At 46.9% G+C, this 16305-nt stretch overlaps 1 protein-coding gene across 2 annotated transcripts; it reads right to left on the minus strand.

The window, feature by feature from the left end:
• Positions 1-4282: 4282 nt before the first annotated feature.
• Positions 4283-15265, minus strand: BPIFA2 (BPI fold containing family A, member 2). Of its 2 annotated transcripts, none has more exons than XM_014528042.1 (9): positions 15183-15265; positions 14313-14387; positions 12166-12303; positions 11390-11497; positions 9875-10027; positions 6997-7078; positions 5891-5954; positions 5080-5160; positions 4283-4435 (listed from the first exon to the last, which is right to left on the minus strand). In XM_014528042.1, the coding sequence occupies exons 2-8, from the start codon at positions 14372-14374 to the stop codon at positions 5120-5122; spliced, it is 648 nt and encodes a 215-aa protein (XP_014383528.1). In that variant the 5' UTR covers positions 14375-14387; positions 15183-15265; the 3' UTR covers positions 4283-4435; positions 5080-5119. The 2 variants fall into 2 exon arrangements, with proteins under 2 accessions (XP_014383528.1, XP_014383527.1); XM_014528041.1 differs by having other exon boundaries at positions 4283-4471.
• Between the last annotated feature and the right edge of the window lie 1040 nt (positions 15266-16305).

Genomic DNA, 16305 nt, shown 5'->3' on the forward strand with positions numbered 1-16305 from the left:
CATTCAATGGGTTTGGACAAATGTGTAACGACATGTATCTGCCATTAGAGTATCATAGAGAGAAGTCTCACTGCCCTATAAATCCTCTGCTTATTCACCCCTCCCTCATTCCTCACTCCTCCTCCCTGCAACCACCAATCTTTTCACTGTCTCATAGTTTTGCCTTTTCCAGAATGTCACATAGTTGGAATCATATAGTATGTAGCCTTTTTACATTGGCTTCTTTTACTTAGTAATATGCATTTAAAAAAACATTTTTTTATTGATTTCAGAGAGGAAGGAAGAGGGAGAGATAGAAACATCAATGATGAGAGAGAATCACTGATTGCCTGTTTCCTGCAAGACCCCACTGGGGATGGAGCCCACAACTGAGGCATGTGCCCTGACGGGGAATCGAACTGTGACCTTCTGGTTCATAGATTGAAGCTCAACCACTGAGCCATTACAGCTGGGCAGTAATATGCATTTAAGGTTCCTCTCTGTCAGTTCATGACTCGATGGCTCATTTCTTTATAGTGCTGAATAATATGCCGTTGCCTGCATGGACCACAGTTTATTTATCCATACACTTATTGAAGGGCATCTTGGCTGCTCTGAGTTTTGACAATTATGAAAAAAGCTCCACAAACATCTGTGTGCAGGCTTTTTGTGTAGACATTTTCAACTTCTTTGAGCAATACCAATTGCTGGGTCGTGTGGTAACATTATCTGGAAGTTTCCATAACATTATGATATCCGGATCCATAGGTACTGTTGTCAGTGGCTCCCATTAGTAGCCATGCCTGCAGGCAGAGGATCAGGTGGGTAGGCAAGCGATTACAGGACCAAAGAGACAAATGTTGACTTTGCCTGCCAGCCTTGGATAGGAACCAAAGAGAATCACTTTGTTCCCTCTCTGGGACCAAAGGGGAGGCCTTGCTCCTTTTGCTTGCAATGCCTTACCCGCCCTTCTCTCCTCATCATCCTTTCAATTTCAGCTCAATTGGCACCTTCTCCAGGAAGCCTTCCCTGACTGCCCCTTACCTTCGGGCTGGGGCAGAGCCTCTCCTCTGAGTATTTTTCTCAGCACTGTGTGTGTGTGTGTGTGTGTGTGTGTGTGTGTGTCTTTCTATAGGAAGCTGTGGGTGTCTGTGACAGGTGCAGGTCCTGCTTCCTCTCTCCCAACCCCTTCCACAGGTGTGGCACATCGTAGGAACACAATTCCTGCTGCACTGGGTTGGACAGGTACTGCTTCAGTCACTCCTAAACTGCTCAGGGCACAGCCTGACTTAGCTAGATATTTAACCACATTTATACTTTTTAAAAATGCATTTTTTCCTTGCTTAAACATTAACACAGAAATGCATCACCCCACAAACAAACTTTTGTCAAATTTCAGTATCCCTTTTCAATGTTTCCCCCCAGTTTCAGTTGTTTGCATTATTGTGATTCACCCAGCTATAAAACACAGTATTTCCAAATTTTTTTTAAAAAAGTGTTCAGGAATAGACTGTTGAGCCCTAGCCAGTTTGGCTCAGTGGATAGAATGTTGGCTGGTGGCCAGGTTTGATTCTGATCAAGGGCACATACCTCTGTTGCAAGCTTGATCCCCAGCCCTGGTCGGGGGCCATTCTCGGGGCCCTATCAGGAGGCAACCAATCGATGTGTCTCTCTCACATAGATGTTTCTCTCTGTCTCTCCCCCTCCCTTCCACCTGCTCTAAAAACAATCAATGGAAAAACATCCTCGGGTGAGGATCAACAAATAAAGAAACAAAAAATAGACAATTGAGTTGATGTAACACCTGACTTCTCTAACATGGGCCTGTGGCGTTTCCAGTGTGATGACATTTATTTTATACTCATTCAAAGAGCAAATATTTAAAATAAGTGTTGATTTTCTTGCAAATATTTGGTGAAATGTATACACACTCTCATAATAGTATAAATAGAAAGATCCGGTTTGGTAAATAATTCTGTGATGAGTTCCTGAGGTCATAAAGTGTTCCAAGGCATTGAGTTCATAAATCTGATCCTGAGATTGTACTGAAGGATTGTGCAAACATTGGGAAGATCCAGCATTTATATAACTGAATGAAGCCTTCAAAAGAGCCGGCACTAGAGTTTGGTGCTCTGCTTCCTAGATGACTTGGGGTCCACACAGGTTTTGCCTTCTTTCTTCCCATATATTCTCTATGGCAGATGTCCCCTCAACCCCTCAGGGTCCTCCTCTTCCCTGAAGCCTCCTTCATGGGGTGCCACCACCTCCAAGAAGCCCTCAACCCTCTTGGAGGCTGGGTTGAGTGGGTGAGGAGATAGTCTGGGCAGTGCCAGGCTCACAACGGGGGATGCTTCCTCGCTTCTTCACCTTGTCCCCTTTCCCCTTTATGGGCCCATCCGTCCCTGGTGGGGCTGAGTGGCCTTGGCCGCACCTAAGCTACATCCTGGCTTTACTAATCTAGGAGCCTTGCATTGGGTCCATCTGTCTCAAATGTCAAGTATCTGGCCCTAGTTAACAGAAAATAATGACTGGTCATCTATACACCCTCAATCCCGGGATGCTAGCATTTTCCTGTTCACCCACCCACTCAGCTGTTCTGAAAATGGTGTTACCGTCCAGAAAAGCTTCACCCATCCATTCACCCCATATGGGTGGTGCCTGTACTGCATCTGGTTCTTCTCTAGGCTCTGGGGCTGCTGAGCAGAGGATGATCTCTGCCCTCAAGGATATCACAGGCCAGTGGTTCTCAACCTTCTGGCCCTTTAAATACAGTTCCTCATGTTGTGACCCAACCATAAAATTATTTTCGTTGCTACTTCATAACTGTAATGTTGCTACTGTGATGAATCGTAATGTAAATATCTGATATGCAGGATGGTCTTAGGCGACCCCTGTGAAAGGGTCGTTCGACCGCCAAAGGGGTCGCGACCCACAGGTTGAGAACCGCTGTCACAGGCTCATGGGGCAGACAGTTGAATTGAGTAAGAAGGTGAGAACCATGGCAATGAGAACTAACGCGTCCTGAACACCCTCTCTGAACTGGACAGTGATGACCAGGGAACTTGGTTGGACCTGTAAGTTGGGAAGCACAGTGTCTTTTTTAGGGAGCATTGAGGGGAGGCCCCCACTTGCCTGAGCAGAGTCTTGCAGCTGAGGAGAATTTAGCCAGGGGAGCTGGGGAAGGAAAGGTGCCCAGGTGGATGGAACAGCGTGGACAAAGGCTTGCCACTGACTCAGATTGGTTGCTGCCCAGTCAAATGGGGATAAGAAGGGTGTTTTGGTATAAGGTGTGGTGAGGAATTCATGAGGTCCCCTGTGTGGTGGTCGTAGCATACGCAATGATACTGTCTCAACCACGGCCAGGCGCAGCCTGGGGACAGCTGAGTTCTGGGGCATGAATGGAGGGGCCTTGGGTGGAGAGAGGAGCTGGACTCCATGGGACAATGGAACACCACTGGAGCCCTGGCCTCACCAGGCAGGCAGGGCTTTTGTGCAGCTTGCCAGGTGGGCTCACAGGCTCTCAGGGGTGGCAATAGGAGAGATGGGTGAGCTCTGGGGGCTGGAGACCTTGGGCGCTCTCAGGCACTGCTTGAAGAGATCTCGGCTCCAGTGGAGCCCTCGCCCTTCCAAAGACATGGGTGGGCAGGCCGGTACGTGGCCCAGGCCTCTGAGCTCCTGAGTCCAGTCAGACCAGGTATCCCCTGATTCTCCACAAGTCCTCTCAGGGTCCCTGACCGGGAATGAAGAAAAGCACCAGGTGGGTTAGTGCCCAGAATGTGACTGTCCCATTTCCACTGCCTTCCTAGTCCAGAGTAAGTGCTACTGTATACCGGCTGAATGTGAATAGATGAAGCAAGCGTCCTACCACTGCCACAGACTGGCTGTGTGACTTTAGGTCAGTTTCTTGCCCTCTGTGCCTCAGTATCCCTATTTGTAAAACAAGAATTTGGGCTGGATAGTCACAGATGTCCCTTCCAGGTCTTTTTTAAAAATATATTTTTATTGATTTCAGAGAGGAAGGGGGAGATAGTGAGAGAGAGAGACTGAAACATCAATGATGAGAGAGAATCACTGATCGGCTGTCTCATGCACGCCCCCCACCGGAGATCGAGCCCACCACCCGGGCATGTGCCCTTGACCAGAAGCAAACCTGGGACCCTTCAGTCCCCAGGCCGACACTCTAACCACTGAGCCAAACCAGCTAGGGCCCTTCCAGTTCTTGACCCAGATCTCTGCTGCCCTAGTAGCACCTCCCTCCCCAAATCCCAACTGGAAGGAATGCAACGAGTCACACAGGAGGGTACAGAAGTGGCCTTTATTGCTGAGGGGAGGGGGGCGGGTGATGAGCATAGACTGCTGTCTCAACTGTGAAGGCAAGGAGTGGCTGAGAGGGTTTCTTCTGGTCTCAGGCTTTCAGTCCAGTTGGATGGTGGCAGCATCTTCCCAGGGGGAGATACTGCAAGGAAACATGGTCAAGCAACTGGAAATTCATCTGGAATGAGACCACAAGGAGTTAGTTAGGCCATTGACAGCAAAAGGACCCTTACTGGCACCTGCTCTTCACCACACACTACTGCCCAAGCTCTTTCCCACAATACCTTGCAGGGCCTAAGGCCTTGGAGAGGGGACTGGCACCTGTGGTTTGGGGTCTTTCTCTGGCCTCCTTATCCCCTCACTCTGCCCTCCTCTCACCTTAGGAACAGTGACAGATGTAAAGAGACTGACCAGAGCCCAGGACTAGAGTCAGGGTTCAGGGCTTTGTAAATAATCAAGATCATGGATCAGTCTGATGTCAGGGTCAGGGCTCAATCTGTGACTAATTTTAGGGCGTAATAACTGGGGCCAAAGCTCAGCCTGTGACTAGGATCCAGGCTCAGTCGAGGTATGTGAGTAAGGATTGGGATTTAGAGTATGACTAGGATCATGGCTCAGATTGGGACTAGGGTCAAGGCTCAGTCTAAGACCAAGATCAGCAAGATTAGGACTCAGTCTGCTGCAAGAGAAACAAGGGAACCCAATCCTTGCTTTGGCTTCACCATTGTCCCCTAAGGAGGAGCCTCATCCTGCCTTAGCATGGGCCACAAGAGCCTGACCCCTCACCAGTTGGGGGCATCACAGCAGTCCTCCTCATCTGCCCTCTTCAGGCATTGACTGGCACGTTGGCTACCGGCTGACCGTTTTCTGGAGAAACAAAATCAATAGGAAGCTTCATTCTCCACCAAATAGACAACACACCACAATGGCTATCACTCTTCAGTGGGTCAGCCTGACAGCGATGGGACCTCAGGCATGCCACCCCACCTCTCTGAGCCTCAGTTTGTTCATCTGTAAAATGGGTACAATGATGGTACCGCCCCCGCAGGGCTGTTGTGAGGATCCAATGAGATGGTGCATGCAGAGCACAGAGGGATTGCCGGAAGAACTGGACCTGTAGCTATTTCATGGAAGGGCCACCTCCAGGACGCGGACACATTCACTTAATCCATTTCTATTGCTCCAGTCTCCCCAGCAACCCCAGACATGCCTGGAGATCCAAAAAGCTAAAGAAAGCCCCTGGTGGCCTGTGGAGAAACCCCAGCTCCTCATAAGAAGGAGCTGGGACCCAGTTGCTAAGTAGCAGAGCCAGGATTAGAACTCAGATCTGGCCCATGCTCTTCCTCACATCATTCTGCCAGGCAGCATCTGTGGGTTTTCCAAGGGATGATAGTAGAGAGACCCCAGAGGCCCACAGAACCCCTTCCATTCTGCAAGGATTCCTCCAGCCACACTCTCCCAACTGACTTAGGAGTGGGTCCTTCTGCTTCTCCAGGGGCCCCTGACCAGACCTGCCTGTGGGGCGGGCTCAGAGCTGCATGCCTGCCCTGGGAAGGCTGCACAGGGAACACCTCTGCTTCCCTGGGGTGTGACTTACTGATGATGTTCTCAACAAACTGCGGACTCAGGGTGGAGACGAAGATACGCAGCAGTGGGCACATCTGAGGGGGAGAGAGGAAGGGAGAAGAGGTGGGGAAGGAGAAAAAAGGACGGATTCATTATCAGCGGGGCACAAACTGCCGGCCACCCATGGAGAGGCTGGTCAGATGGGATCTTAGAACCTTAGGATTCTAGGACACTGGAAAGCGAGAAGTCCAACATCGGAGCACCATCGGATGCTAGATCCCACCAACTACCACCTTCAATCCCAGAGCCTTAAGAATCTAGAGTGTTCACACCCCAGACTCCTACATTCTTAGAAACCTTGAAGTTTGGAACCCTGGAATTTTAGAGTGAAATGGGGCCCTTGGAACCCTAGCAGTGTTTCTCCTGATTTTGTGTGCAGTTCCCTGGGGATCTGTATAAATGAAAATTCCAATTCTGCAGGCCTGGGGTGGGGCCTGAGAGTCTGCACTTCTAGCGAGGCCTGTGCTGCAGCTGGAGGACCGCGCAGTGAGTGGCGCGGTTCCAGCCCCGGGATTTGCCCTTCGTCGACCAAGATTCCTAGGCCCTTTCTAGAATGACTAATTCAGAGTCCTGGAACTTTGGGCACGTGCTACATACAGTTTTGTATGATGCACAGGAATCCCGCACATGGTGCATATGGTTTTGAATGATGTGCAAATAAAATACCTATTTTATTATAGGTCTGTGTTTATTTTTTTAATTAATTATATTATAAGTGATATTAATTTCTATGAATGGCAGGGATATGAAGTTTTCTTTTAAAAATAAGTGTATTTAAATAAATTTAAGTAAGTAAAGTTGTGTCGATTAAAGGAACACATTAGCTACAAACACATTATTCGAACATGGATATGACAAATAGCTCAACTTTGGGACCCAGTGATTTCAGCTGATGTCAGGCCTCTGCTCCCCCTCCCACACCCCCAAAGCTGAGTAAAGAGGGGCCGGTTCCAGCTGACAGCCCAAGGAGAAGCTTGCACCTCAGAAGGAGGGGGGCCCAGAGAGCACAGCCAGGCCTGTAAATGTGCACTGCCCCCCACCAGGCCTGGCTCTGGGCCCCAGGAGTGGAGGACTCACATGGTTCTGCACCAGGAAGGACACAGTGTCGCTCAAGTAGCTGCTTATGGTGCCTGAGAGCTTGTTGACCAGTGTGCTGTGTCTGGAAAAGAGAGAGAAGTAATAAATCACGCTCAAGTGGGCAGAGCTGCCAAGCAGCGGGCAGCGGGGAGAGGGTGGGAGATGGCAGAGCACCTTGAAGGCAGGGAAACAAACCCCAGGGACACTAAGGTGCCTTTCTAAGCACAGACAGAGCCTCCCTCTATCCAGGGGAATCCTCACTTATAATCCCACTAGAGGCCCGGTGCACGAATTTGTGCACGGTGGGGTTCCTCTGGGTGGCCTGCAGGGATTGGGCTGAAACCCACAGTCCAACGCTGCCTGCAGCTCCTACCTGCCACTCCCGCTCATCCTCACCCCACTGTGCCTGCTGCAGGCTCGCACCCAATCAGTCCCTATTGGGAGAGGCTCGTGCTGCTGCAGCAGCACTTGCCAGCCATAAGCCCTATGTCTGGCGCCTTCCCTAGGGGAGTGGCCTGCAGGATCTGGCTGAAACCGGCTCTCTGACATCCCACGAGGGGTCCCGGATTGCAAGATGGCACAGGCCAAGCCGAGGGACCCCACCAGTGCACAATCGGGGCCAGGGAGGGACACAGCTGTGGAGGAACCGTGAGAGGGCTCCAGAGTGTGTCTGGCCTGTCTCGCTCAATCCTGATCGGCCAGACCCCAGCAGCAAGCTAACCTACAGGTTGGAGCATCTGCACCCTGATGGTCAGTGCACATTATAGCGACTGGTCAACTGGTCGACTGGTCAACTGTCTGCCCCCTGGTGGTCAGTGCACATCATAGCGAATGGTTGAACAGCCTTAGCATATCATTAGCATATTATGCTTTGATTGGTTGTTTGGTTGTTCTGCCATTCGGTCTATTTGCATATTACCCTTTTTTTATATAGGATGTCTGACCAGCAACTCACCCCAATGCCTCATGAGAATCTCATCACAACCCCCTTCATTCAACAAATATTATAGCACAGCAACGATGTCCAAGGACCAAGCTATGCTGGGACATAGGATGAGCAAAGCACAAACAGCTCTTAACCTGTTACCCAAACATTAAACAAGTCTTGCTAAGGCTGGTTCCTTCCCACCTTCCCACCTCCTCAGGGCAGCCCCCTCTGACGACTCCCCTAAGGAAGGGCTTTTTATTATGGTTCCCTGATAAGTGTGCTGCTCTGCCCAGGGCTTATGCCATCCTACATCTTCCCTGAGAGCTCTTTATTAAGGGGCTGAATGCTCGCCTATCTGCCTTTCCCTCAGGACAAAAAGCACCACCACAGCAGGGTCCTTGTCTGTTCTCATCAATAAGTTCTCCAGAGCTCAGAACACTGCCTGTCTGGCACATAGTAGGTGCTCAATACACTTTTAGCTGAAAGAATGAATGAAGTAAACATACAATTAAATGTATGATGACAACTTGTGATAAGTACTCTGAAGGGTGGGAGTAGGCACTTTGGAGAGGAGGAAACCTGTTTTAGACCCTGAAGAATGAGAGTCCATTGAGGTGAGATTGGGAGGCGAGGAGTGGGGGGGGGGGAAGGGGAGGAGGTAGCGAGGACAGCCCTGCACAGGTCTGGAGGTGGGAAAGAGGCACCGAGCAAAGTCCAGTGTGTTTGCCAGGAGAGAACAAGGAGAGAGTGAAGTGAGATGAGGATGGGGCAGGTCAGGCAGAGCCTAGATGGCCATGGGGAGGGTTGGGGATTCCATCCAAAGCAGAAAGAAAAGCCCTGAGAGGATTTGGAGCAGCAGAGTGGGAAGCCATTCTATAGATTTGGACACTGAGACCCAGAGGCAGGAGGAATTCCCTGGGGCTACAGGCCAAGCAGTGTCCAGCAGGGCTCAGAGCTCTGAATTGCATCCCAGCTTTTCCAACTAACATAAGACCTTGGAGCCTTTGTTTGGCTTTAGGGGGTCTTTAGGCAACCTGTGCTCAGATCCCCTGGTGGAGGTAGGGTGGATTGACCCTCTTCCCTGCCGAAGCCAACCTGCTCCAGTCCTCAACTTCCAGAGCATTTCTCCTGTCCCAGCCACGGCCAGGGTCACCCATTCTCCCTCAACCCTCTTCCAGGGACCAAACCCGCTCTTTCAATCACACAGTTTAAGATGTAGATTTTGTGGATTAACAGGGATCAGTGATTTAAATGGATAGGATTAAATTCTCAAGATCTCATTTCAGGAATTTTCCAGGGGGTGGAGAACAATTTGGAGACAATCTGAAATTAGAGCCCATGGTGGACATTTCCTCCTCTTCCTCCTCCCAACTAGAGGCAAGAAGGTAAATACAACTGATGCTGATGCTGATGATGATGATTGAGATAACAATGAAGGGGTAATTCTTCAAGAAGACATAGCAATCCTAAATATGCATGCCCCTAACTACCGAGCTTCAAAAAGCAAGAAGCAAAACTCTGCTAGAGCTGAAAGGTGAAGTAAGCAAATTCATGATTCTAGTTGGAGAGGTCAACACTCCTGCCTCAGTCATCATGGGGAGAACAAGGAGACAAAAACAGCATGGATGCTATTCTTACCGAGAGCTTAGTGTGTGCCAGGCTCTATGCTAAACACTCGTATTTTGTCATTTGGTCAGCTCAGCAGCCTATAAGTCGGTATTACTGTCATCTTCAGTTTACATATATGAAAACCGGGGCTCAGAGAGGTTAAGTTGATGGCAAAGTTAAAAGTTAGTGACAAAGCTGGTATTTGAACCAAGGCCTGTCTGACTGCAGAGCCTAAACCCTTTTTCACCACATTGTGCCATCTCCCAGGGATAGGAAGAGGGCTGAAATTAGGGTCCTTCGCTCCTCCGAGAGCCCACCTCACTTGAGATGGATGGGACTTACTCGCCCAACAAGGTGAATGAGATGCTGTCTGGGTCGCTGACGCAATCTGTCATGACCACTCTGGAGTCACCACTCTTGGGATCAGTTTCAACTTGGATAGTAGCGAGGAGGTCCAAGGAAACGTTCAGGTGGACTGCCTTCCCAACGAGAGGCCTGCAGACAATAAGATTCACAGTGAGAAGACGTCTAGAAGACCTTTCACATCGCCCACTCGGTTCCTCCACCTGTGTGGACATTATTCAGGATATCTATGGAGAATGTCATCATTGTCCACATTCTTTATGGGATATAACATATTTGCATTAGGGCTTCTTCTCCTGGTCTCCAAGGTTTGGTTCCTAAGAAAATTTTATATAGCAGCACACTAATAATTAAAATAATAATAATAATAATAATAATAATAGGTAACATTTATTGAGCACAAATTATGTTAGGCACTTTTAGAAGGTATTTTAACTGGATTAATCCATCTAATTATTACAGCAATACCATAAGGGAAACTACTATTATTATTATTGCTATTTCAGAATGAGGAAGCATTGATATAGAGAGGTTAAGTAACTATCCTAAGATCTCATAGCTAATGAATGATGAATTGACAGTGTACTCAATTTATAAAGATTTACCCACATCTATTTCTTTTAAAGTAATTAATATACTTTAAAATTATATTTTTCTACCATGTGCTTTCATGTATTTGTGGACTGTAATGAAAAAAATAAACAAAATAGAAACAGATTCATAGAACAGACTGGCTGTCAGAGGGAAGGGGGCTTGAGGGTTGGGTAAAATAGGTGAAGAAATTAAGCAAAAAAAACAACCACCCAAAACTCATGGAAACAGATAACAGTATGGTGATTACCAGAGGGAAAGGGGCTTCGGGGAGGCAGAAGAGAGTAAAGAGGGGATAAATGGTGATGGAGGGAGACCAGACTTTGGATGGTGCGCGTACCATGCAATGTGCAGATGATGTATTGTAGAATTGTATGCTTGAAACCTATATAATTTTATTGGCCAATGTAACCCAAATAAGTTCAATAAAAAATAAATTAAAAAATAAAATTTCATTTTTCACATATTCCCTTTATTAGAAGCTATACACTATTATATGCATTTATCTGTAATGGTCACTGCTATTTAAAGAGAATCTTGAGAGACAAAATAATGCTAGAGAAAATTTTGCCATAGACTTGTTAATGTTTGACCTATTTATTTTTGCAAATTTTACTATTAGATAAATGTTATAATTCCAGAAATATATTTAATGGAGAATTCTTTTAAGGGAGACTTGGTTATGGCCAAAGTTTATTAGAACTTTTTAAAGGTTAGGATTTTAGAGCTGGAAAAGCTCCCTTATTTACAGATGGGGAGACTGAGGCCCAAGGCCACTCAGTGGTGTGGAAAAGTGCCTGGTTCTAGCTTGGAGGACCATTGGCTGTGCTGCACTGCCCCCCCCCCCCCCCCCCCCCCCCCCCAAAACCGCCGCCCCAATCCCAGCTTCTAATGTATACTCACAGGGTAAAGGTGACATCAGCAGAGGTGGGGAACCTCAGGCGAAGGCCTTGGCCATCAGGAGTTGGTTCGGCTTTGAAATTCAAGATGCGGACATTACAGATTTTCAACCTGTGGACAACCAGAATTCACCCTTGTCATTCCTCATGACAGCCATTTGCTGAGCTCTTCTCTATGCAGCATGATGCTGAGCATTTGGGCCTCATCAGCCTTGCCTATTTTGGTCTTTCCCATAGCCCTCCTCAGAGGTTGATTGTCTCCATTCTATGGCGGGGCACACTGAGGACCAGCAGTTGTGATTCCCCCCAAGATACCAAGGAAGAGCAATCGCCTGAGCCAGAATTCGAACTCACAACTATTTGACTCCAAAATTCTATGTGTGGAGCCAGCGGGTGTGGATTTCAGTTTCCTCTCTCCTGAGGGGATTTGAAAGTTTATTCTCAGCTGTATTTAGAGAGGAGAGTCTCATTCCCTGGAAAAGGGAATCCAGGCACCAGCACACAGGTGGAGGTGAGAGTGAAGAGAACCTTCCCCCTGACCCTGAAATTACAGGATGTGGAAGTTGAAACTCATGTGATGCTCAGATTGGTCATGTGGCTCTGCCTCTAATTTACTCAGGCTCTGGTGGGCCTGGCCTCAGACCACGTGGGCTCTGTGGGAAGAACAAGTTTTGTTGCCTTTCTGCCTTTAACCTGAAATTTACACCCCTCCCCAAAAGACATGTATTTTCCCCTCCCTTTTTTTTGAGCAAAGATCTCCACCAGGAAGCACCAACTCACCCCAAAGCGTGGCCCCCTTTAAATATTTTAGAAAGGGCATCATTCAACAAATTTATATTTTGGTGGATCTTGGCCTTGATGGTTTGCCACCCTTTGGTTTCCTGAAGCAGGCTGAGGTCCTCCTTCAGTTTCTGAAGAGCAGCTGGCAAAAACAATTGCTATTTAGTGTTATGTACCACTTATGAAGCTGCTACTATGCACCAGGTACTAGATAAGACTGCCTGTGTTATTTCCTTTAATCTTCATAACAACTCAATGAGGTAGATATCGACAGTATCTGGATTTTACAGATGAGGAAATAAGAATGAAAAGTTTAAGAAATATGCCTGAAGACATACAGCTACAGAGCCCCTCTTCCTTCTATGCTGTCTTTATACTAATATATACTCATTTTTAATCAACAAACCAACCAATCAATTGACCAGGCAATTGATAATGATTATACACCTGCTTCTAGTAGTGATGGGCGGGGGGCGGGGGGGGGAGGGGTCTATTGCTCTAAATGAGATGTCTACATAAGTTTTAAAAAGTAGGTCAAAGAAAATGAGAGAATAAACAAAGATATGGAAAATCTAGAATTAAGGAAAAAATATTACTTCAACCCATAAAAGTGACAAATTGGAATCCCAGGATGAGAGCTTTGCAGCAGGCCCAGAGAGCAATAATTCACACAGGAGCAGGATGACAAAGTGTCTTAATAGGAGGTCCCTAGTGAAAAGAGGGATTAATAGAATAAATGACATGGCAGCTGTAGAATGCAGTATCTGAGAAGAGTTAAGGATATGTGTGCAAAATATTTCAAGTGAAAAACAGCAAGGCAATTACTAACTCAAGGAAAAACAAAAGGCTGTACTGGAGAAGGTATGTAATCATAGTACTTCAACTTGGCTCTGCAATGGACATAATCTACCTAGTTATAATGATGCAAACAAAGAATGCCAACATAAATAAAACTATGGAGCTAAGGAGACTTAACTTGGGGTGGTGAACACACAATACAGTGTACAGATGATGTGTTGTGGAATTGTGCACCTGAAACCTGCATAACCCCAATAAATAAATAAAATAAGGTGACCTTAACTCAGACACTTCTGTTTCTGAGCTTAGTTTTCTCAGCAGTGAAATTAAAGATGGGGGTCCCTTCCATATTTTTGAAAATTGCCTGACAATATTTGAAAGGCAGTCATTTACAGAAGTGACTAACTCCTATAGAAATGTTTGTCAATGTGCTGTTCATTTTCCAGAAAATAAAAAGAAAGCCAAGTTCTTTTGAGAAATCAGAATTAAAAGGAGATTCAATTAACTATAAAAATAGGCATATAGCTACCTATGCTAGGTGGAGTTAATACAAATCAATAAGAAAAGTAAACAACCCAACAGGGTAATATGCTAAGGATATGAACAAAATACTTAAGTTAAAATACATAAAAAGATTAAAATATGAAAAAATGAGTGCATTCTTTTATAATTAGAGAACTTTAAAGTGAAAGGCGTTAGAGTCTTTCATCTTATGAGACTGGCAAAACATTTAAGTTGTCCATACCAGTGCCATCAAGGGAATAGAGTGAAATATCCTTTGAACTTTTGAAATCTCACTTTTAGGAACTTATCCCATGTATAGACTAGAAACATGATATAATATGTACAAGGATATTCATTTAAGCATTGCTTGTTTATAGAAAAATAATAAGTGGCCTGGCCAGAGTGGTTCAGTGGTTGAGTATCGACCTATGAACCAGGAGGTCACGGTTCCATTCCAGGTTGGGACACATGCCTGGGTTGTGGGCTCAATTCCCTGTAGGATGCATGCAGGAGGCAGACAATCAATGATTCTTTTTCATCATTGATGTTTCTATCTCTCTCTCCCTCTCCCTTCCTCCCTGAAATCAATAAAAATTTAAATAAATAAAGAAAGAAATAAGCAAATGAGCCAGGAAGTGACTAACCACCTTTCCTAGTAAACCATCCATAAAGGGCAGCCCCTGGTGGCAGCCCCTGGAAATGCAGCATAATGTTTAGGAAACAGGTTCTGGATGCCGCCTATCATCACCCTTATTGACTAACTTTCAATCTTCCCAAGTCCCAAATTAATACCAGGTTTCAGGCCGTGTACAATGCTATCCACGCTTTCGCCAAGTTCGTGAATAATACCCGCTGAGGTCCCAGAGATCAGGCCACACAAGAGAACAAGTTTCCAAAGCTGAAACATCTTGTGCTGACACCTGGACATTCATAGGAGAAACAGGATTGAGAATTACCCAGAGGGAAAAGGAGTTTTCAATGAGCAGCCCCCCTCTTTCACTTAACATTCCTTTAAGATAGAGGTGGCTATCTCCTGTTTTACAGATGGGCAGCCCAGCTCAGAAAGCTAGAGCAACTTGCCCAGAAACACACAGCCCGTGAGTGGACAAGCTGCAATTTGAAAAGTCACACTTGACTACAAATTCATGATCTTTACAAAAGGGTTTTTGCCATATGCTGGCTTCTTTGCCTGGAACATCTGTCCTCTTCTTTGCATTTTTAACCTGTTGACTCTCTGGCTTCAGTAAGACATCGTGTCCTCTATGGAGCCTACTGTAGGCCCCTCTCGAGAGTCTAGGTTAGGGAGCTTCACCCCACTGTTTCTTCTGCATTCGTTCTCTGATCAGAGTCCTGGGTGCCAATTACCTGATGACCTGTCTGCCTCTATCACCAGGCTGTGAACTCTTTAGAGGAGGAACGGTGACATTTCCCTGTCAAATCCTCAGCCCCCAGTAAAATCCCTGTAGTCAGGACAGTTCAACGAATAACTCTTTGCTGAATAAAAGTATGAACAAATAAATGGGCGCTATATCATGACCCTGCATTGCCCATCAGTTTAACACTTCTCTGAATATAATTATCTATCTATCTATCTCTTAATTTGCTATATTCAACATATTAGCGAATCCAAGCTGTCCTAGTCCTCTGTCTCCAGCCCCCAAAGCCTTCTGAAGACCATCGTGTGGGGTGTGGTCAGAGGGAAGCCCACCACTCACGGGTTTGGAGGAGGATGATCGTGAATCCTTGTTCTCCTGCACGGTCTCCTGGGATTCTTCTGGGTGGTGATGGCCCTTATATTGGTAGCCACAGAATGGGAGGCTGAGCATGGAAGCAAGTCTTGTTTCCGGGGCCATCTGAGGAGACGCCAAAGAAAATAACAACCCCTGTCGGGGATGAGCAGAGAGACTTCCAACCCAAAGGCCAGCCAGGATGCTGGGATTGAAATGTGTGGCTATGGGAGGACCTTCTGCCAAGACTAAGACCAGGCTCTCATGGTGTCTCCAGCTGCCAAGACGATGGCCTTTGTGAGTGGGGGGTAAGGTGAAGACTGAGAATAGACAAATTAGAGAATTTGCTGGTGGGGAATCTATAGTGATCATCAGCCTATTTCTGTCATCATTTGGAAACTGAGGCTCAGAGAGGAGAAGTAACCAGCCTGAGGTCACCCAGCAAGACAAGGACAAAAATGAGACCAGAATTGTGGTCCACAGAAGTTCAGGGTCAGTAACCAGAAAGGCCACTCTACCCAATCCTCTGGTGCCCAAGTGCTTTCATGGTGGAGCCAGCCTCGGTTCAAATGTTTGCAATGATGGGGAGCTCACTACCTCTTAAGATTGCCTGTTCCATCTAGTTAGAGTTTCTCCTGAGAGTGAACAAAATCTGCCTCCTGTTACCCCCATGTGTGGGCAACAGTGCAGCCCAGAAAGGTTAAGCACCGTGCCTGAGGTGGCACAGCCAGTGTCAGGAGACACACACACCAGCCTCACCCCTGGAGCACTTGGTTCATCCACTCTACTCTCAGTGCAGCAGCAGGTGTGTCACTCAGCTTAAACCCAAAGTCCTACCGTGCCCTACAGGAGCCTGTGTCATCTGGTCACTGTCTCTTCAAACTCATCTCCTACCTGTCCCTCCTGGCCCCTACCTCTCTTCCTTCTGTTCCAGAAGATTCTGACCTCTTTCCTGCTTTGGGCTTTGCATAAGCCATTCTCTCTGCCCATGACTCTCCTCTCCAGCTGCTCCCAGCTCTTGATGTCACCTCTTCAGAACCCCTCTCACTGCCCACACGAGGTGGCGCCTCTCCATTATCACCACCTCAGCTCCTTGATTGCTTCTTTCACA

This window comes from Myotis brandtii, unplaced genomic scaffold (genome assembly GCF_000412655.1).
Source record: "Myotis brandtii unplaced genomic scaffold, ASM41265v1 scaffold61, whole genome shotgun sequence".
Classification (NCBI taxonomy): domain Eukaryota; kingdom Metazoa; phylum Chordata; class Mammalia; order Chiroptera; family Vespertilionidae; genus Myotis; species Myotis brandtii.

What these genes read in the sequence shown, in the direction of transcription:
- BPIFA2 (XM_014528042.1), bottom strand. Translation starts at nt 14,374, where the DNA reads ATGTTTCAGCTTTGGAAACTTGTTCTCTTGTGTGGCCTGATCTCTGGG. An exon ending in AAAGGGGGCCACGCTTTGGG is followed by an intron (nt 11,498 to 12,165) that starts GTGAGTTGGTGC and finishes GGTTGTCCACAG; the next exon opens with GTTGAAAATCTGTAATGTCC. An exon ending in GCTGATGTCACCTTTACCCT is followed by an intron (nt 10,028 to 11,389) that starts GTGAGTATACAT and finishes TATTGTCTGCAG; the next exon opens with GCCTCTCGTTGGGAAGGCAG.